This window comes from Chionomys nivalis, chromosome 1 (genome assembly GCF_950005125.1).
Source record: "Chionomys nivalis chromosome 1, mChiNiv1.1, whole genome shotgun sequence".
NCBI lineage: Eukaryota > Metazoa > Chordata > Mammalia > Rodentia > Cricetidae > Chionomys > Chionomys nivalis.
The window spans coordinates 144,374,865-144,395,731 of NC_080086.1; the positions used below are offsets into that span (position 1 = coordinate 144,374,865).

At 49.8% G+C, this 20,867-nt stretch overlaps 4 protein-coding genes across 4 annotated transcripts in view; all 4 read left to right on the forward strand.

Annotated features, from left to right (window-relative positions):
* Positions 1-20,867, forward strand: part of Hoxa3 (homeobox A3) — a 44,189-nt gene that overhangs the window by 3,430 nt on the left and 19,892 nt on the right. Inside the window, exon 2 of the mRNA XM_057772862.1 lies at positions 8,958-9,061. The gene's annotated coding sequence lies outside the window, so the exon portion shown is untranslated. The remainder of the gene's footprint in view (positions 1-8,957; positions 9,062-20,867) is intronic.
* Positions 1,284-5,233, forward strand: Hoxa6 (homeobox A6). Its single transcript, XM_057772880.1, has 2 exons — positions 1,284-1,725; positions 3,261-5,233. Exons 1-2 carry the CDS (start codon positions 1,284-1,286, stop codon positions 3,518-3,520), a joined length of 702 nt encoding a protein of 233 aa, XP_057628863.1. The 3' UTR covers positions 3,521-5,233.
* Positions 5,190-8,114, forward strand: Hoxa5 (homeobox A5; the record flags this gene model as incomplete). The annotated part of the gene is made up of 2 exons (XM_057786915.1): positions 5,190-6,126; positions 7,083-8,114. Coding segments are annotated over 2 exons (1,188 nt in total), but the record flags the coding sequence as incomplete, so codon positions are not given.
* Hoxa4 (homeobox A4) lies at positions 18,221-19,646 on the forward strand. Its single transcript, XM_057772873.1, has 2 exons — positions 18,221-18,745; positions 19,238-19,646. Exons 1-2 carry the CDS (start codon positions 18,235-18,237, stop codon positions 19,582-19,584), a joined length of 858 nt encoding a protein of 285 aa, XP_057628856.1. The 5' UTR covers positions 18,221-18,234; the 3' UTR covers positions 19,585-19,646.

Genomic DNA, 20,867 nt, shown 5'->3' on the forward strand with positions numbered 1-20,867 from the left:
TAGCTGCTGCCCCAGTAGGCGTATTTTGGGGGTGGGGAAGCAGGGGGAAAGTGGGTATGCCCCCACGACAGCGCAATCAACTACCGGGAAGCCAAGCCCATCAATTATCCTGTGTGAGGATTTGGGCTGCAGGAGCTGCACTCCAAGCCCTGCTCAGCCGGGGGCCCTGCATCTCTCTTGCTTCTAGAGTGAGACTAGGGAGAAAGTGCATGTGGAGTTTTATCTGTCACTGCTCTAAGCCGGTCCAGTAGCTTAGGGGAGTACTGCATGGGACACTGGGTGAGAGGAGTTAAGTCTCACCGATGGCTTCCTAGTCCGGTCTCCCGGTCTCACAAACACTGTTCTGTAGATCATTTCTTCTTAAAACTAAGGGTTTTAGCCTCTCCTTTTTCTGGGTTCACAGAGAGGATACACGGTGCACAGTGGGTGTTGTTGCTTGCTTTAAGCCCACGGAGGCACGGGCCATTGCAGGCGTGTCAAACATGGAGGGCAGTAGTGGAGAGAAGGGGGTACAGGAAGGCCCTGCCTTTGGCCTGGGCCTGGTCTACGAGGGGTGGTCTTTCAGCCTTTGGCAGTAAGGCCCAACCTGTAGTAAGAATGGGAGGGGATAGGCGGTCAGGAATCCCTAAAGCACGGGGCTGAAAAGCAACGTGTGGGCCTGGCTTCTCAGAGACCCTTCTCCAGCGCAAGAACCCACTCCCACGGTTAAGGGAGTACAAGGGGAGGAGCAGCTCAGGTCCTGCCTGGGACAGAGGGCTCTCCAGAGCAAAGCCATTCTCGTCACCGCCCCTTCTGGCTCAGACTTGTCAGGTTTCCTGTTTGGAGGAGAAAACCAGCAAAAACCAACAAGGCAAAAAGGGAAAGAGGAAAGGGCAGGCCTGGTGGGGCCTTTTCATTGACCTGGGCACTAGTGCCTCTACTCGACTCTGATCTACACATCCCTGCCCGGGGCCGTGCCCACCGCTGGCGTTCAGGGGTGTGTGTGGGAGTGCGGGGGCCGGCTGGCTGTGTGCGCCCATTAATCTGCCGGGCGGGCGGCGGGCGGGCGGGCGGGCGGGCGGGCTGGGGGCTGTTTGTAACTTTGCTGCCTCGGTCGCCGTGGTCCCCGGGGAGCGGGCTCCGGCGCTTGCTCCCATTGGCCGCCGCTGCGTCAGCTGGTGCGATTTGCTGCTGTCGCTTTTGGCGTTCGGCCATCCAGAAACAAACCAGTTCGATGACTACTAATAGTTATAGCCAGATGTACTAATACACAACAAATCACAGTCCTGCAGAGGGGCGCGCAAATGAGTTCCTATTTTGTGAATCCCACTTTCCCTGGGAGCCTGCCCAGCGGCCAGGACTCCTTCTTGGGCCAGCTGCCCCTCTACCCGGCCGGCTATGACACGCTGAGGCCCTTCCCGGCCTCTTACGGGGCATCGAGTCTTCCGGACAAGACATACACCTCACCTTGTTTCTACCAACAGTCCAACTCGGTCCTGGCCTGCAACCGGGCATCCTACGAGTACGGGGCCTCATGTTTCTATTCTGATAAGGACCTCAGTGGCGCCTCACCCTCGGGCAATAGCAAGCAGAGGGGCCCCGGGGACTACCTGCACTTTTCTCCCGAGCAGCAGTACAAACCTGACAGCAGCAGCGTGCAGGGCAAAGCCCTCCATGAGGAAGGCACCGACCGGAAGTACACGAGCCCTGTTTACCCCTGGATGCAGCGGATGAATTCCTGTGCGGGTAAGGCATATCCCTGCTCCCCCACCCTAGAGAGTGTAGGGAGAAGGAAAAGCTGGCAGGCAGGGAAGGAAGGAAGGAAGGAAGGAAGGAAGGAAGGAAGGAAGGAAGGAAGGAAGGAAGGAAGGAAGGAAGGAAGGAAGGAAGGAGAGAAAGAGAAAGGAAGAAAGGATAGGTAGATAGATAGATAGATAGATAGATAGATAGATAGATAGATAGATAGAATAGGAAGAAGGATAGAATGTACAAAGTTTCCATTTGTCTTTTTTTTTTTTTTAATTTGAGAAAGAGAGAGAGAGAGAGAGCCCTAAACATTCCCAGTGGGACAATCAGGCCCAGCCAGAGGAAAACCTGGGCCGGGAGAGCCATGTAAGGTGACACTTTAGGGTGTGTGAAGGATTCATTCACTGCCAAGCTATATCAGACCTGTAACAGGGGCAACAGAATGGGGGGGGTCTGGTCCAGATGAGAAGGCTGCTCAGCTGCACCCTCGTAATACCCCTCAAGTTTTCAAGCAAAAGGGGTCTCCAGAACACACCATGGACAAACTCCTCCACACTCCCTCTCCTCTTTCTTCTGCCCTTCACAAGCCCAGAAACCCAGGCAGGCAGAGGCCCTCTTTTCCTCACTTGACCTCTTTCAATGTCTCCAGCAAAGCTCTGAAGCTGTGGAAGGCCACCTTCTCGGGATATTCATATTCATATTCTCTCTCTCTCTCTCTCTCTCTCTCTCTCTCTCTCTCTCTCTCTCTCTCTCTCTCTCTCTCTCCTCCCACTTTTACCTTCCACTCAACTTCACACTTTAAGCCAACTTCTATCTCCTCCTGAGACCCTGCCTGAGCCTCACACCTGGCTTGGGTACCTCTGGCACAGGGACAGCCCATCACAGTCCTACCAGGGCCAGCCAGATCCCACCAGCTCACCTATGGAACCATCTCTTTACTCCAAGTTTTCCAAGATCCCACAGGGAGTCTCCTTTCCCCCTGCAGCAGGACAGAGCCTCACGAGGGCTTCAGAACTCACCCTCCCAGCGGAGAGCCTTCAGATGAATCACAGCGCTTGCTAACAATATGCAAAGATTGGAGAAGGCTGGCCATATTTCAGTTTCCAAAAATACACTGAGATCCCACACAAGGAGCCTCCATGGCATCTTTCACAGACACCAATGTGAGAATTCAGTTTCCTTGCTGCTCCTAGGATCCCCACTCCATTTACAGACAAATAAACGCTACCCTCCCTTGAAACAGTGACTTTGGCCATTCAAATTAAGAATGCCCATGCTATTTCCTCGCTTCTAATGGTTTTCTAACAAAACACATTGGTCAAAAGCAATAACTTCCCGCCCCAAGTCGATTTTAGGCGAAAACATCTCTCTTGGTATGAAATCATCTTTGCCATTCAGCCGGCTTTTTGCCCTCGGTGGCGGTGCTAGACGCTGGGGTGGCAGTAGGGAGTTTTCAGGCTTAGAGACTGCAGGGAAAAGGCACACGGAGTGTATTCGTTTGGTCTCGCTTACCCGCAACACATTTCTGCCTGCAGGTGCGGTGTATGGGAGTCACGGGCGCAGAGGCCGCCAGACCTACACGCGCTACCAGACGCTGGAGCTCGAAAAGGAATTCCACTTCAACCGCTACCTGACTCGGCGGCGCCGCATCGAGATCGCCAACGCGCTTTGCCTCACCGAGCGCCAGATCAAGATCTGGTTCCAGAATCGGCGCATGAAGTGGAAAAAGGAAAATAAACTCATCAATTCCACACAACCCAGCGGGGAAGACTCTGAGGCCAAGGCGGGCGAGTAGACTCCAGTGTAGGGACCAGGCCAGCGTCCTAACCTCTATTGGCTTTGCCCCCTGGTGCTCCTGCCTGCTCCCCAAGTTTTGTTCCAGCCTGCTCCCACCCGGGTGCTTCTGCAGCTTAGGGAAGTCCAAAGCTTTGCAGGAGTCTGCGCATTTACTTATTACAGAAAACAAGCAAACAAAACTCACACACCTAATGTCAGTTGTGGGACAGACATACTGTACACACACACAGGTTCTTTCCCCCATTGCTGCCCAAGTCAGCTTGGGAGTCCCGGGGTGCACCCAGAATTGTCCCTGCTGCTGTGTTAGCGCCTCTGCGCTCCCTGAGCTACAAAGGCCACGGTGTTGTTGAGGGAAGAAAGAGCCCCAAGGCAGTGCCCGGTTTGCTGTCTGAGCTTTTCCGCCTTGGTCCCTCGCCATCAAATCTCGAAGGGCATCGCCAAATCGGCTCTGGCTACTGGAAAGAAAGGGCCTAAAGAGCTGGGCCCCAGCCCTGTCGTGGCTTCTCAGGATGCCCCTAAACAAGAAGCCGGAGGAACAAAGGAGAACTCTCCTCCGACAGAACCAAGTCTTTCTGCCGCCGCATAACAGTCATTGGGAGAGAGCTGCAGCTTCAGCCAGGCGAACCAACCTGGGCGCGAGTGGAATAGTACAAGTTCGGTAGCGACAAGGCTCCCGCAAGCTCCCAGCTCCTGATTCCCACTCCCTGCCTCTTACAGAGTGGGTGCCGCCACCTAGAAGCTCTCAGGACCCAAAAGAGGGGGCCCAGGACCATGGGAGCCTGAAGAGTTCTAGCTGATAAGCATGCCAGGGGCGCCTGAGATGCCAGGCCTCTAGTAGGGAGACTCTGCTCGCCTCTCAGCTACATTTGTGATTTGCTTTCGTCTTTTGGAGCCCAGGAAAATAACTACGGAGATACTAGGCACTGCCACGAAATGGTTCCATTAGTTCCCGCAATCTATTCCCGGAGGTCTAAGCAAGACCCCAAAAGCTCTACCCACGGATCCCAACTTCCAAGCAGCCTCAGAGGCTGCAGGGAGTCAGGGCCCACTCTCTGGGTTCACCAAGAACCCTGCTACCTGGAGCCCGGCTGGCTGAAGGAACCAGACCAGGGATGAAGATATTCCAGGCTGGATAAATAAGCAAATCAGACAGCAAACTAATGATACGAAAAACGTATTTACACGGAAGAAAAATCGGCTCTGGTTATACGAGTGTATGGAATTTGACCTCGCCTCGGAGAAACACTACACAAAAGCTGTCTTTAATAGACGCCTGCCGTTTAAGAGCGGCAGGGACACTGCCCTTCATGCGCTCACAAACAAAAAAAGAAAAGAAAAAGCCTTAATTGTGACTGCTGCTGTGGGCAGGATTTATTTCTTCAATTGGTTAAATGGTCTTCCCTTCCCCGAAGGTGATATCTGTGTTTTCAAAATTCACAGCTGCGGGCCGGACGGGCAGGACCGACCCCAACCTCTACACAAAAATAAGAGGGGCTACAAAGCCAGTGAAATAAAGTTGTTGTAAATAATTCCAAGTCACCACCTCCCCCTAATCCTCTGCATCCTCGCCGGGCGTGCGATCGGCAGCTGACGGCCTCACAATTGGTACATCCTAATGGAACTGCGAGGGAAATGCAATAATTTTGCCATAATGGGCTGTAACCTCAATTCGACCCCGGCCCTTGCAGCCCGAGGTCGGAAGCGATGCGATCCGCCCTGCCTCCAGAGGGTGGCGCTCGAGTCCGACTGAACGGCCGCGGCGGGTGGCGGGCACGCGCCCAGGGCGCGCGCGCCACCCCTCTTGCCTCCACCCAACTCCCCCATTAGTGCACGAGTTTACCTCTAGAGGTCATCAGGCAGGATTTACGACTGGACAACAAAAGCACGTGATTCGAAGTCGTACCCCATATTTGGGTGCCTACGTAGGAGGGAACCGAGTACATGTCCCAGTCATTTCCATAATTCATCATAAATTGTGCAAGGGTGCTATAGACGCACAAACGACCGCGAGCCACAAATCAAGCACACATATCAAAAAACAAATGAGCTCTTATTTTGTAAACTCATTTTGCGGTCGCTATCCAAATGGCCCGGACTACCAGTTGCATAATTATGGAGATCATAGTTCCGTGAGCGAACAATTCAGGGACTCGGCGAGCATGCACTCCGGCAGGTACGGCTACGGCTACAATGGCATGGATCTCAGCGTCGGCCGTTCGGGTTCCGGCCACTTTGGCTCTGGCGAGCGCGCCCGCAGCTACGCGGCCGGGGCCAGTGCGGCGCCAGCCGAGCCCAGGTACAGTCAGCCGGCCACGTCCACGCACTCGCCTCCGCCCGACCCGCTGCCCTGCTCGGCGGTGGCTCCCTCGCCCGGCAGCGACAGCCACCACGGCGGCAAAAACTCCCTGGGCAACTCCAGCGGCGCCTCGGCCAACGCGGGCAGCACCCACATCAGCAGCAGAGAGGGGGTTGGCACGGCGTCCGCAGCCGAGGAGGACGCCCCTGCCAGCAGCGAGCAGGCGAGCGCCCAGAGCGAGCCGAGCCCGGCGCCGCCAGCTCAACCTCAGATCTACCCCTGGATGCGCAAGCTGCACATTAGTCACGGTAAAGCCAGCCGTTTTCTGATCCACGCGTCCGTGGGGGCGCGGGTCTCGGTCACCCTCTGTTCTTTGCAGCCTCTCTCCGGGTCTCTCGCCTAGTCTAGCCTCTCTCCAGCCCGCAGAGCCTCTCCCTGCGGTTTTCCTTTCCCTGCCTTCCTCTTTACTTCCTCCCCATTACTGCAGCAGCATCCAGTATTCGCAAATACTGGGGGGGGGGGGGGGGGATATGGGGTGGCCGAGCAAAAGTTTAGATGTTGAAAGAGGAAGAAATTCCATGTGGAACCCCAGTGCCTCGGAGCACGCTTAAGGGTCAGGCCAGCCGAGCAGGGCATGGAGAGGTAGGGATGGTAGTAGGGGCCGTGAATCGGGCTTGTCAGGGTGGATAATTTATGAGAAGGGCTACGCTGGGGAAACAGCGTTACTAATTACAGCCCCCTAAAAGGGGCTTGAGGGGGAAAATCAGGCGAGGGCAGGCGAGATTCTGAAGTTTGGGGCCAAGAGAGAGAGGAAAGGAAAGAAAAGAAAAAGAAAGCGGGCGCCCCAAGCGTATAGGCTGGAACAGAAGGCGGCCAGGGCGGCTGGAACTTTAACGGAGGGTGACCCGGAGGCCACTTGGTAACTCAGAAAAAGGCAGTGCTTTGGTGCGTTTCTGAGCGGTGGGCAGCCTGGGAGGGCAATGCCCTGCTTATGACAACTCGTGGAGGGCCAAAGAGCAGAATGGGGTCGAGGGAGAGCTACGCTGTCCTTCAAGACGGGGTTCCAGCCTCAGGTGTGCCGGTTGTGCCCAGAGTCCCAATCATGTTGTTTTTCACTTCAGAAAGGAAGAGGGAAGGAAATTCGGGAAGGGGGGAAAGAGAGGGGGGACTTGTTGAGCCTTTTCTCTCAGCTCAGGACCCTGGCTGAGTCTTAGAACCAGGTGCTAAGGAGTTGGTGGCTAAACCGCTGACTTTTCTGTTGCAGACAACATAGGCGGCCCAGAAGGCAAAAGGGCCCGGACGGCCTACACGCGCTACCAGACTCTGGAGCTGGAGAAGGAATTCCATTTCAACCGCTACCTGACCCGCCGAAGAAGAATTGAAATAGCACATGCTCTTTGCCTCTCCGAGAGACAAATTAAAATCTGGTTCCAAAACCGGAGGATGAAGTGGAAAAAAGATAACAAGCTGAAAAGCATGAGCATGGCCGCGGCGGGAGGGGCCTTCCGCCCCTGAGCCTCTGGGCGGTTAAAGTACTGAGCAGTATTAGCGGAGCCCTCCCTCCGTAATGTCAGTACTAAGGTGACTGTCTCAAACTCCCCCTGTGTTCCTTCTGTGAAGAAGCCCTGTTCTCGTTGCCCTAATTCATCTTTTAATCATGAGCCTGTTTATTGCCATTATAGCGCCTGTATAAGTAGATCTGCCTCTGTTCATCTCTTTGTCCTGAATGGCTTTGTCTTGAAAAAAAATAGATGTTTTAACTTATTTATATGAAGCAAGCTGTGTTACTTGAAGTAACTAAAACAAAAAAAAAAGAAAAGAGAAAAAAAAACACACACACACACAAAAAGCCCCCCCCACCTCGTTTAGTGCCAATGTTCTGTGTTGCACTTGAGTTGGTTAACGTGCATGTGCGTGGAAGTGTTCCTGTCTCAATAGCTCCAAGCTGTTAAAGATATTTTTATCCAAACTACCTATATTCCTTGTGTAATTAATGCTGTTGTAGAGGTGACTTGATGAGACACAACTTAACTTGTTCATCGTGTAGTGGCTAGTGACTGTGACGAAAACTGTGACTCCAAGCGGTGTGTCCCTGCGTGCCTTTGTAGGACCCTTTGCACGAACTCTGGAAGTGACTCTTCTAAGCGCAGCTTCAGTGATGTATGTTTTTGTGAACAAAGTTACAAATTTTGTTCGAGTCTGGCTGTTTAAGCAAACTGTGATCAGCTTTTTTTTTTTTTGTATTTGTTTTTAAGGAAAAAATACTGACTGGAAACAAAAAATAAACTTTCTATTGTAAGTTCTCTTGGTCGTCTGATTTGTGCCAAACAGCAAGCGAGGGCTCTTTCTGTTTTTCTGTCTGTCCAGCCGTGCTGGAAGCTGGTGCGTCTGAGGCTACCTGGGCAGCTTGCCTCTTCAGGGTGCCTTCCTAACTCTGAGCTATCAGAAAATTCAGGCCAGAAGCAGGTGGGAAAAACTGTAGGAGGTTCCAAGGCCTGAGTCCACCCTGTCCATCTCTGAGGAAACCAAGTTAACTTAGTAGGTGCCAAAAAGGAGAGAAAGAGAAAGGAGAGAAAAGCCAGGGCATTGTTAGCCACAGTCCGGCCCACACAGATCCTTCATCCCTAAGGCTGTCTTAGGCCTTGCTGAAGGGGATCCTCTGCCAGGATGTAGACCCCAAACCCCCTGCCCACTAACCCACCCTAGTACCCCTTCCCCACTCCTCTTACTTAACCCAGTTGGCTTCTTTTGCTACAATTAATTTGCTACAAATGGAAAGTACTTACCCCATCCTAGCTCCATTGGGAAACTCCTCAGGACAGCTAAAGCGCAACTAGAGATTTGCACATTTACCCACTGCTTACACGGATGCCGCCTTTCCTTTTAAAAGTTATATAACAGTAAACTTTATAAGCCCCAGTTCCGGCTATATGACATTTGGGTGCCAAATGAATAGGGTTTTGTCTATGAATTAGATCGTAAAATCATCCATAGCACAGACAGATCGGCTCACTGGCTATAAAACGTCACGTGGGGCCATTAAAGTAAGTTTTATGGTTTTGGGGAGTTGACATCCAACATTATATACCACATAACATATAATCTCACTAACGCTGGACTCCATTTGACTCTTTTGCAGGCTACATGTGCTGCCTGGTCATTCAAATTGTCAATTTTAGGTCCAGAAGTGTCCAAACCACAAGTTCTCAAAACTCTCAGAGAAATGGCTCCCTCCAAGTTAAGGTAAGCTCTCGCCTCTTGAGTTTATTTGCACTCCGAAAAGTTTCTTGGTCTTCTTTCTCTCTGGCTCAGTAACGCTGAAACTGTCTCTGAATTAAAAAATGGGAGAAGAAACTTTTCCCTCTGCCCAAATTAGCAAAGTCAGAGCCAGCTTTGTGAGGGCAGCACGGTGAACAGCGCCTGTGGCCGAGCCGCATCCCAGGCCTAACTTTAATTGCTCACAATCGGGGATGTTAATGACTTCCGCTGCTCCCGCAGGCGTGCAAAAAGATGATTTTTTTTGTGTGTGTGTGTGTGAGAATGGGTCTGTGTGTGAAACTTGGCAACCCCTGTCCCTCTTTCTAAGCTTGGCCAGGTCCAGGCCCTTTGGGGGTCGCGGAGCTCTGGGATGCGGGGCCTGGGAGTTGAAGGGGCTCGGGCCACTGAAGTAGAAGGCTGAACTGAACTGGAGAATTTGAAAGAAAGGCCGGGGCAGGGCCGAGGCCGATACTGGCGGGATTCCTTATGGGGCTGTGGCAATATGTCTTCGCGGGCCAGGGTCATTTGGCAGGACTGAATTGAGGCAGCGGCCTTCGATGCTGGGTTTCAGACTGGCTGGAGACAGCAGAAGCTGGCTTGGGCCCTGGCTGTGTAGCAGAGACCAGACTGCTAGCACCCACAGAATGCTGGGGGCAGCGGGTCCCCACCTAGGAGGTAGAGGGTACTCAGATTCCCCGAACAGGGCCAGGCCCTGAACCCTGTTTGCCAGTTCTTTTCTTTTTGCCTCCGCGTTCTCACCCGCCTGTGAGTCTAAAGCAATAAACTTTATGGCCGGATTTAACTTTAGTCTTTGAATCCCCAGGCTAACTGAAAGGGGTTAAAGCGCTTTCTTTTCTTCCGCCTGCCTTTCTTCTGTCTCCCTTCTTTCCTTTTCCTCCATTTCTTTGTAGGAGAAAGACAGCAATGCTCAGGACCCCCAAAAGGCAAGTTGGGTGACTCCCTAGATAACACTAAGGGCAGAGAGAAGCGTACCCCCACACAACATGCAGACCAATTCCCACTTCTGAAACTGTGCCTAAAGTTTTGAGGGAAATTGAGGTGTCTTCAATGCCCAACTTAAAAGTTCCTAGAGTCATTAGGTTGTTTTTCTTGACACACCATAAAGGGTAGTTTAGGAAGAAATTGCTCGTTTGTCAGTAGGAGATTTCCTTATCTCTTTTGTTATTTGTTCTTTCTGTTTGATCCCAGGAAATTTACATAATATATGTTTTCCAAAACAGTCTCCAAAATTGCACCAATGAGTGAAGTTAGGTGAGATAAAAATTTCCTGGCTACAATTCCATCCGGGTCCCAGCCTCCCATGTCCTTCGATGGCAAAGCAAACCAAATAACTAGGAACTTGCTGGCCTGTTCTGGGGTCTTTTCAGGATAGGTACCCATCAGAGACCTGATATATTTCCCCAATCCTGTTTGAAGAGCTCAGCCAATATTTCCACCTATATTTAGACATGAAGCAAAAAATGAAAACAAGAAAGGACTCTTCTTTTTCTCTGGAGCTGGGTAGGCCCCCCTTTTAAGTATTAGCTGGTAAAGGAATTGACCAAGTGCTTAAAGAGAAACATTTTAAAGTGTTGCTTATACATCCCTCTCTTTCATTCACTGTAGATCCACAGAAGCCCCAAATTCAAAGATACAAAGAAAGAAAAACATAGGACATTTGAAAAAAAAAAAACTCTCTTAAAAAAAATCACACTTCCCCTAAACAGAGGGGAGCTGAGGACTCCACAGAGTTATTTTGTGTGGAGTGAATATTGGAACTTCAGTACTCAGAAAGACGGTGTCCATCTCTTAGGAAGGAACTGGAGTGAAAAATTTTACATGGAAATGGCTTCTTACTACTTGATGTGTCTTTGGATGCTGGATTCTTTGTTTTGCTGCTCTGAGTTATTAGAAAATGCTGGGTTGTTGTTCTCTTTCGGTTATATGTCTGGTGATTTTGCTTGCATAATTTTTGGTGGCTGAAACTAGGGGGAAAAACCACCCAAGGGACATAGAAATGCTGGTGTTCATGGATGTATCTAGGAGAAAGAAAGCATTCACAGCACCCCTTGGCCACACCCTGAGGTGTGGGAGTGGGTACAAAAGCTGATGGTATTGAATCGAACCAAATACGTTCTTAGGGATCTTCCCCACAAATTAAAAAAAAAAAAAATACAGGCCATGAGTGTTGTCAGCTTGCTTATTTCTGTCTGTTTTAATCTTCACAAGGCTTAAGTAGAATTTAAGAGGGCAGGTTGACCCACGTGGAGTTAAGTGACTTTTGGGAAATACAGCATCCAGTTAGATCTGTGGGACTGTTATTGGAGGAAATGTTTCCTTTCTTACCGTTTTCATGGGAAGCATGCTTAAGGTGATTGGTTATCTGCTCATTTTGTAGATGAGTTATATCTTTTAATAGATTCTTTTGAATCTTTTTTTTTTAAAAGGAACGAGAGAGAGAGAGAGAGAGAGAGAGAGAGAGAGAGAGAGAGAGAGAGGAGAGAGAGAGAGAGAGAGAGAAACTCTCCCACTGAGGGCTTTATGAAGACATCCAGCTTCAGTTGGTGGCAGAAATCTGTGTATTCTCTTGTAAAAGGAGAAGGTAGCGGAAATATGCAGAGCCCTGTTTGTTTCTACAAGCCAGGAAGAGTGTATTCCCTTGACTGTGAGTACCATAGGACACTTCTGGTAACACTTGCTTAGGGGTTTGTTAGGGTTTCCGTGGTCTAAACTCAAGCATCATGCCAAGATCCCTTTTCTCCTATGATTCCTCACTTTGCCCTGCTTCCTTTGACTCTGGGAGAGCAAGACAGAGTTTTCTGCCAGAAACAGTGGTTCTCACTTGTTGAGAGTCCGAGAATGTTGCATCCCTACAACCACAGTGCAGAAGATTGGCTGTTAGAGAGGAAGGCAACTGTTTCAACTTGCAAGATGCCCTTAAGGACTCCCCTTCTCTGGCTGGAATCTCCTCCTGCCCTGCCCATCATAAAGAAAGCAGGGTAGCTTAGGCTGTAGCTCTTTGGCTTCCATGGGGGAAATTTTCTTCTAGCTAATGACAAGAGTATAAACAGGATGCCAAGGCAAAAGTGAGGGGTTCAACCTAGGGGTTCAGCCAAACAGGGAGGGGGCTCCAGAGCACTAGGCTTCAGAACTGGAGGGGAAGCCCAGATTTGTTGTACTTGGTGTTTTCTGAAAAGAATTTTGTCCTTCTGTTCGATTCTATCTCCACAAACTGGCCTTTTCAATAATAATATTTGTTATGAAGGTTACTGGGTAATTATGGCGATTTTGTGGAGCAGTCCTTGCTGGAGGTGAAGTCTGTCATCGCCTAACAAATGGCGCCCATGCAGTTCACTGCCGGGTTAAGTAAATGCAGAGAATATAAATCTGCACACCCCAGGACCCGCCAGCAGAGCACGCTTTAGTACAAGTTCACAGTCAACTGGCCCGCCCGGGCCAGCTCGCCCAACAATTAAGGCTACGGCTTTATTTTTAAATAAAACAAAAACCGCCCCCACCCCCTTGCCAGATCACCCTCCCCCCCTCTTTTCTTACACTTCTGCTTCAAAAGATTCTCTAGTTCTCCCCTAAACTGTCCTCTTTAGTGTGGTTGCCAGTGATTTCAAGTTAATCTAGCTCCTAATTCCTGACTTAAAAAAAGGGGGGGGAGAGAGAAGAAGAAGCAGGAGGCTGGTTTGACAGGAAACATGGTCACAAACACACAGAAAGATACACTGCATCCTCTAATTCTAACTGGAAATGGTAGGAGCAGGACTGCCTAACATCTAGAGGGCCCCTTCCCCCTAAAGAGGGGGCTTGGGCTGTGTATCTTTGTGGTTAGCGCATTACAACTGCAGGTCAAAAAGTTGAGGGTCAAAAGTTTACACTGTGCAGCACTCTTAGTCATCTGCCCAGACAGAGTCTGATGTCGATGTTAGAGCTGCGATCTTGACTATCAGCACAAAAGATAAAATGGCTCAGAGTGACGCGTGGATCACGGTGTGGACTCCAGGTGAACCCTAGTGGTTGAATGACCTCAATTACGGAGGAAAGGGTAGAAAATTCCTCTTTTCGGGAGTAATACATGCTGTATTTCATATTGAATTATCTCTCCCATTCTGAGGGAATAGCAGCAGGTAAATAGGCATAGATTACCAAAACACCAAAACCTTAAATGCTGGAGGACCAAGAAGGGTTTGTGGGCTTGTCACAAAACAAAAATGCTTAGGACTCATCAGAGGATCATTGAAATACCAAGAAGCAAGTTTCAAACGTTCCATTATGCCCCCTTTATATGAAAACAGGAGAGTGATTCTGATTAGTCTGGTTGGTTTTTTTTTTAATGTTTTAATACATATAATAATCTCTAAAGTGGGGGATAAAAGGGCAGATATCTTGCAAAAAATATTCTTGGCAAATTTCAAGTATAGATTATGCCCCCCCCCCCACTCACTAAATGCAAAGGATGTCAGAGCAGGGATGTGGAAGCCCCAGTGAAAGGGACAGGACTCCTAAAGCCACCACTGCCAGCAGGAAAATGCTTATTAGTGTTACTATGTTCACATGGTTGGAAACATTTCTCTTATGTTTATTATGAAGCCGCTGTTAGATTTAAAGACTGCTACAATCTGCCAAATGAGTAACTGTATAGAAGGCAGGAAGCTGGGTTCCTCCATACCCTGACACATTATAAAACCACCAGGCTTCTGTTCTCCAGAAAATACTTCCAAAAAAGAGGTGTGGAACAGGGGTGGAGGATGAACTGAGGACATGGGAGTGAGCTAAGGAGGAGGGTGGGGGGACAGAAGAGAAGGGGAACCCTGGGTTCAAGAAGCAGACGGGGAACCATGCCTCATTTGTCTGCTGCAAATGAAGTGTTAACCAATATTTTATTTTTCATACATCTAGATTAGCTTTAAGTGTGTGGGTTGGAATTTGCTTTCTAGGGGACATAGTTCCCTTGACCTTTAAGTGATCGAGGGAGGAAAGCAACAATGAGAAAGAGAAAATATTTTTCTTCTTAATTTTGGGACTAATTTAAGGACTCAGAATGTCACCCTTGCAGGTATGTTTGAGACAATCCCTTCACATTCAGGCTAGATTTAATGGTGCCAGGTGTATATTCAATGATAACGTAAATATTTCCCAAATGTTGTCTTCATGGAAGCAAGGAACCCGAGTGCCTCTACTGTGCAATGTGTAAAGCTTTTACTCGGGTCAGGAGCTTGGAGCCAAATGGGGTTTGCCAGATGAAATGGAAAGTCACTGCTGTCATGGCGGTAAGCTCTTCACATCTGGTCGCTTGGAATGAAAAGAATAGAACCCAGTCTCCCCCCTCACCCAGAAATGAGGTCTCTTCCAAGGAATCTTTTCATTGTGTGTTTGGTTAAAGCCATGTGACATACCTAGGAAACGTTTTAGCATCAATACTCAAAAACACAGCCTTTAGCTGTCTAGTGACAGAATGGACCTGTGGAAGCCACTGGTTTGAGAATGCTTGATCATTAGGGTTTTGTTTTGTTTTGAATACCATCCTGGATAAATAATCCTGGGTAATCATCCTAAAATGAATATCAGTCCTTATATCTGGACTGTATTTTTATTTTAAACCATCACCAGGAAATTACACACTAAAGAAATTAATTGGTAAAAATAGCCAGTCAAATGTTGTTCCTCTATAACCAAATGCCTAGTGTAGGTGGGAGGAACCCCTAAATGCCACTACCAGGCGTTTAAAATCCTGCCATTCCCCCTATTTGCTCCAGAGAAGTGCATGAGATAGAGGACAGCCCAGAGGCCCTCACTCTAAAGAACAAAGGACAAATACAGTCAATACATCCCATAATGCTTACATTTCCTTTGGCTTTTCCCCTTGGTTTTTCCTGGGAAGGACTGACCTGGGCAAAGCACCCGACTCTCTAAAAGACACTGTATAGACCTTTTAGAAGCGCAAAGTCCAAGGCTGAGGTGAACTTCAGGTCAGCGCGTCTAACAAATATGAAAATGTCTGCTGGTGAGGGCGAGCCTGTGACTTAACAAAGACTGTCAATGTGTAAGATTAATAAGAAACAAAATGCACACGGTGTCACTGTTCGGTCACTTTGAAACTTCGGACGGGGTTGCATTCAAGTGGGAAGGCTGTTCCAAATATATTCAAAATGATTCAAATCAGATTCAAACCAAGCTGCACACCCTGCTTCCTCCTAGTCCCCTTTCCCTCAGACTCCAGTCGCCTCTCCTTCTCAAGGGCATGATGAAAAGTTATTTCACTTAATGGGATTTTAAGAAAGCTTTGGGGGGAATATATGTTATCTCTGCACATGGAAATGAACAAATGTGCTTACCAGTTTCCCAAGGAAAAGATAGCGCTTCAACCCCGGTTGGGACTAGAGCCAGTTGGTGTGCGAAGATTAACATGCCCCTCTCTGCTCCATTCCAGGGCATCCCATCTTTACCCCTGGCAAGATGATGCTGGTAAACCTGGGTTTGTTTTTCTAATTGAGTTAGTTTCTTCCTAGCTCTCCTTTGGTGTCTCGGACATTATGTAAAGGCAAGAGGTGCTTTTTTTTTTTTTTTTTTTTTTTAGTTTTAACGTTTTTCAAAAGATTATTCGATTCAATGGGATTATGCTATGGCTTGCTTGCCAAGGGAGGCTGTGGAAGGTTCAGGAAAGGCACTGAAACTGTTTATTACAGCCATAAATCTTGCAGTAAAATGTCAAAATGTCGGTGTGTGAGATAACACTTGGTGGTCCTGGCTCCGTGTGTGTTTATGATAGAAGCAGAGAGACAAGTTACAGGCCTTGAGGGATTCTGTGCAAGCCCCATCTTCCTCAAGTCATAGAACCTCCGGAAACAGGCATCGCTAACTCATCCAGCTTAATCATATACAAAACAGTGCCAGTGTCTCCTCAATACTTAAAAGGAGAGACTCTGTAGACCATTCTGAGGCTAAACAACATGAATTCTGTGTCTCAATGCCTGTAAATAATATTAAACAGGCATGGTTAGGACTCCTGTGCTCAAGACTGGTGACACCAGGAACCGGTGAGATTTCCTTATCATGCTTTTCCCCCAACTTGAAACATAGCCGGATGTGCAATACATATATATTTGTATCTACAGTATATATGTGTATTACTTATGTTGATATATATACATATAATTTATGTATATATTTTCTTGCTAGAGAGGGCTAGATTTCCTCACTCCAGTCTATAGAGGATATCTAAAGATCATAATCAGTGCTGATTTCTGTCTGTGGCTCAGATTTCATTTAAAAAAATTCAGGGTGTCACAAGGCAGTGGACAGCTCTCTGTGGGCACACGCACCCAGTGTGGAGAAACCTCTCTGTGTCCCTTCAGGACGATTCCAGTCTGAAGCTAACATGATCTTTTTTTCAACCTCTTTTCCTAAATTAAAGATTAGTCTCCTATAATAGTCTTTATATGACTAAGTATTAAACGACTATCCATCAAATGAATATATCCCAACATTTAGTAGCCCAAATGAGTAACCGATAGAATTGAAGATAGAACTGACGTTCTTTTTGAAGTGTCTCCAGGCTTAGGTTATAACTTTCCTTGTCTCCGAGACTCAGTTGTGAGAAGGTTGTTGGTTTATATTGCTGTCTGAAAAATCAACTAGGTACACCGACTCAAATATCTCTGCTTTGTATGCCAGCGTGAGAGCTATTTTTTGACCGGTGCAGGCTAGTTTGCAGTGTTTTACTATCTTGCAAAGGGGATCTAGGCGTGTCTGCTATTCAGAAGAGAGGGAGGAGGACAAACGCAGTACAAATGAAGCATCAGTATTTACTTCAAAGATCAACATTAGGTGGAATTAATAAGTAATTTATTTGTCAATAATGGCATAATTAGTTTACCCATCAAATTTCAATTACCAAATGGCAGACCACAGTCCCCCCTCTCTCCTTTCCGGAGCTACTGATATCGTTAATATGCTAATTTTCAGCAATTCAGAAATTACAGGCTGTCCTGTAAATATAACCCTAGCCCCAGATACAGCCTGAGGAAACAACACCCAAAAAGAGGAGAGAGGAAAAAAAAAGTTAGAAAAGAGTAGTTGACAATCAGACCCGCCAAGGGTTTTATTCTATGTCAAGCTTGTTTCTGTTTGGGGTTTGTTCTGTAATGCGAAGTTACTGGATTCGAAAGCCGGGTCGTGTGCAGGCGTCGCCTCTCCATCCCCACTCCAGGGAGGCCTCACCACAGCCGTAAAGGAGACCTGTTAAGCTAGCTTGTCAGCGCTTCCATATATAGGAAGGTTCCAGTTCGGAAACGAAAAATGCTGTAAGAATTCTGCCTCTGGAAAAGAAAGAAAGAAAGAAAAAATTAAGTACCCTGCGGTTTTACTGGGCTGCCCTCTCTGTACATCCTTTAGTGTATTGTTTAGCGGCCCATTCCACCCACCCTTTCTGTGCGGCTCCAGGCCGGCTTCGCAAGGAACTCCCCCGACAGCCGGGTGGAGGTGCAGGGTGCGGGTAAAAAACAAAAACAAAACACGGACGAGAAAAATGGGTCTGTAGGCCTCCTCCGTTTTATTTCAGGGCTAGGATAAAAAGTCAAGGTCTGCCTCTTGGTCCCAGTGTCCTTTCCTCTCCTGGAGGGCCTCGAACCCTCGGAGGATCACCCGAGGCCTGGGTGGACGGGTGGAAACCAGCTGCCCCGAGGCCTCTGTCTGCCCCAGACAGACGTGGGCAGAAAGAGGGCTCGACAGGACCCACAGCCTAACAGGCCCCGACTTCTCAGCCCGAATCCAAGTTAGGGGGCAGAGGCACCCAAGCCCCAGCTCACTCCTCCCGCCCGGGTGGAGAGCCGCATCCATCACGCCCCCGCGTGTTTCCTGATCCGGGTCCGCGCGCGCCGATCGTCCATTGGCCGGGTCGCGGCACGTGGGGCGCGGGGCGGGGCGCGCAGGGCTGCGGGGAGCGCGCGCGCGGGGCGGGGGAGGAGCGGCGCGAACTTCGGCGGCGACGCCGGGAGGGGGAAGGGCAGGCGTTTGACAGCGGGGGGAGGGGCGGGCGCCGGGGATGGGATGGGGGGGCCTGGGAAGCGCGGCGAGAGGGGGAGGGGCCTCAGCGAGCGCAGAAAAACGACACCGCGAGAAAAATTAGTATTTTTGCACTTCACAAATTAATGACCATGAGCTCGTTTTTGATAAACTCCAACTACATCGAGCCCAAGTTCCCTCCCTTCGAGGAGTTCGCACCGCACGGCGGCCCGGGCGGAGGGGACGGCGGCGCGGGCGGGGGTCCCGGCTTCCCGCGGCCGCAGACCACCCCGCACCTGCCGGCCCCGAACCTACGCGCTGCCCGCCAGCCCCCCGCCTACTACGCGCCACGGGCGCGCGAGTCCAGCTACCCCGGGGGCCTGTACCCCGCGCCCGCCGCCGCCTGCCCCTACGCCTGCCGCGGCACCAGCCCTGCGCGACCCGAGCAGTCCCCGGTCCCTGGCGCGCACCCCAGCCCGGCCCCGCAGCCCCCTGCGCCCCCTCGGCACTGCGCTCCAGGCCCCGCCACCCCGGCTGTCGCGACGGGGGGCAGCGCCCCCGCGTGCCCGCTGCTGCTGGCGGACCAGGGGCCGGCGGGCCCGAAGGGCAAGGAGCCGGTGGTGTACCCCTGGATGAAGAAGATCCACGTGAGCGCCGGTACGTGGCGCCGCTGGGAGGGCAGCGGGGCGAGGGGACGCGGGGCAGGGCGCGGGAGGGGAAACCCCCATCTGGCCCGCGCTTTGGCTGTGGGTGTCTAAGCGCTGCCCAAAGCCTGGTCCCAACGTGAGAACCCTTTTGTACCCAGGGTCCCTTTATCCCAAGATTTACGAGACGCCAAACTGTTAGGGCAGTAATTATAGCCCCCATAAATTTAATTGCCCTGGCAGAGGCTCCGGGCCATGTGTCTTTGAAGCTTTTCTTCAGCCCCAATGCCCAGCACCATTCTTTATGGCTCTCGGGTGTTTCCCGTTGTCAATAGCCTGTGAAACATTTTCTTTCCCGTTTTATGTATCTTGCGTGAACTTGGTGTCAGGTTATTATATAATGATGATGTCCAATTGCTCTTCCCCACCCTATCTCCTCTCTCCTCCTCTCCTTCTCTTTCACTCCCTCCTCCTTGGCCTTCTCCTTCGGGGTCCTGGCGTTCAGTCAACCCCAGTTATAACGGAGGCGAGCCCAAGCGCTCTCGAACCGCCTACACCAGGCAGCAGGTCTTGGAGCTGGAGAAAGAATTCCACTTTAACCGCTACCTGACCCGGCGGCGCCGCATCGAGATCGCCCACACGCTCTGCTTGTCTGAGCGCCAGGTCAAGATCTGGTTTCAAAACCGGAGAATGAAGTGGAAGAAAGACCACAAACTTCCCAACACCAAGATGCGATCTTCCAACCCTACCTCGGCCCCTGCCGGCCCGCCTGGGAAAGCACAAACTCACAGCCCCCACCCCCATCCCCACCCTCTCCCCAGTGCCTCCACACCCATTCCCTCCTCCATATAACCATCTGGGGACCGAGTCAGTTTCTGTCACTTACCTGCCCTTCTCCTTTCTTGCTCCTATCCTCATCCACTCCTCCCCAAGGAAATCATATCAGACACCAAAACAAAATTCAACTTGCTGGAAACCATAACCAAAAAGAAGACAGTATCCCTGGTAAGTGTCCGTGCGATCCCCAAGAGGACATCTGCCCTGGACACTGCATAGTGGATAACCTGCTGACCTGGAGGACAGCCTTTCCAGGCTTGGATACCTAAGGGTCGTCGACTTGTCATTGAAGACCCTTGAGTCAGCTGGACAGCGCATGCTGACTGGGGATATGTACTTGTATCTTTGTTACAAGCAGAAGAGGCTGTCCCAGCTCCCTGACCTTCATCTTCTACATTCAGGCAGCTCACATGAGCTTTACTTAGTAGACATTGTGGACCTCACCAGATTATTTAATTCTCAAAATGTGTAGACCTTGATGGTAGGTGTGGCATGTAGTTTCCTCTCCTTGCATTTATTTAAGATACTGTTATAGAGATGTTGTTGTCTTATTCTTGGGCACAATCTTGGGGGAGAGGGAAATGCAGTTAGATCCACTTGCAACTGTACAAAGTGATGGCTGTGTCAAAAGGAATGTGCTAAGAATAAACATTTTAAAAAAACATTGAAAACGTAAGAGGCAGATTTGTATGTATTCCAAGCTTTTCATAAAAACAAAATTACAAAGAAACCAACTCCTCTTGGTGGAGATATTTGACCTGTGGGCAGAAGCCTTGTAGACAGTGTGAGCTGGGGTCACATTCTAAGTGCTCTAGAATTTGTGTGTGTGTGCGCGTATGTGTGTGTGTTCAACTTGATCTGAATTCTTGTCAAGCTTGACCCACTATGGAAATGTTCCAAAAAGCAGAAGGCTCTTGAGTCCTGAGAGGGCTCCTCTTCTTTCCAAACTTGGCCAGGCTTTCAGGCTTCAAGTCTCTGTAAGGCATCGAAACATGTCCGTCCCTGCAATGAAAGGTGAAACCCTGCGGAGCAGAGGCCCAGGAGTTTCTGCAGCTGTTCTCCAGGATGAACTCTGAGCACACTTGGAAAGAGGCGGCCCCTTGGCGTTCCTTGCACCTTCACACTTAATCTGCCTGTTTCCCTGGAGATAAAAAATAGTTTGTGCAAAGGGTTGAGATTGCTTTTTGGATTTTTGGCTGGTCTGACAGTCTTCTCGCTGAACACAGCTTGGGAATTTTTGTTTGCTTCTTTAAGAAGAGCTTTTAGAGTCAAGTGAACTTTCCCCACCACACTCTCCA

Excerpts from the sequence above, each read along its gene's own strand:
- Hoxa6 (XM_057772880.1), top strand. The coding sequence starts at position 1,284 with ATGAGTTCCTATTTTGTGAATCCCACTTTCCCTGGGAGCCTGCCCAGC. Across the intron at positions 1,726-3,260 it reads GCGGATGAATTCCTGTGCGG|GTGCGGTGTATGGGAGTCAC; the intron begins GTAAGGCATATC and ends TTCTGCCTGCAG.
- Hoxa4 (XM_057772873.1), top strand. The coding sequence starts at position 18,235 with ATGACCATGAGCTCGTTTTTGATAAACTCCAACTACATCGAGCCCAAG. Across the intron at positions 18,746-19,237 it reads GAAGATCCACGTGAGCGCCG|TCAACCCCAGTTATAACGGA; the intron begins GTACGTGGCGCC and ends CCTGGCGTTCAG.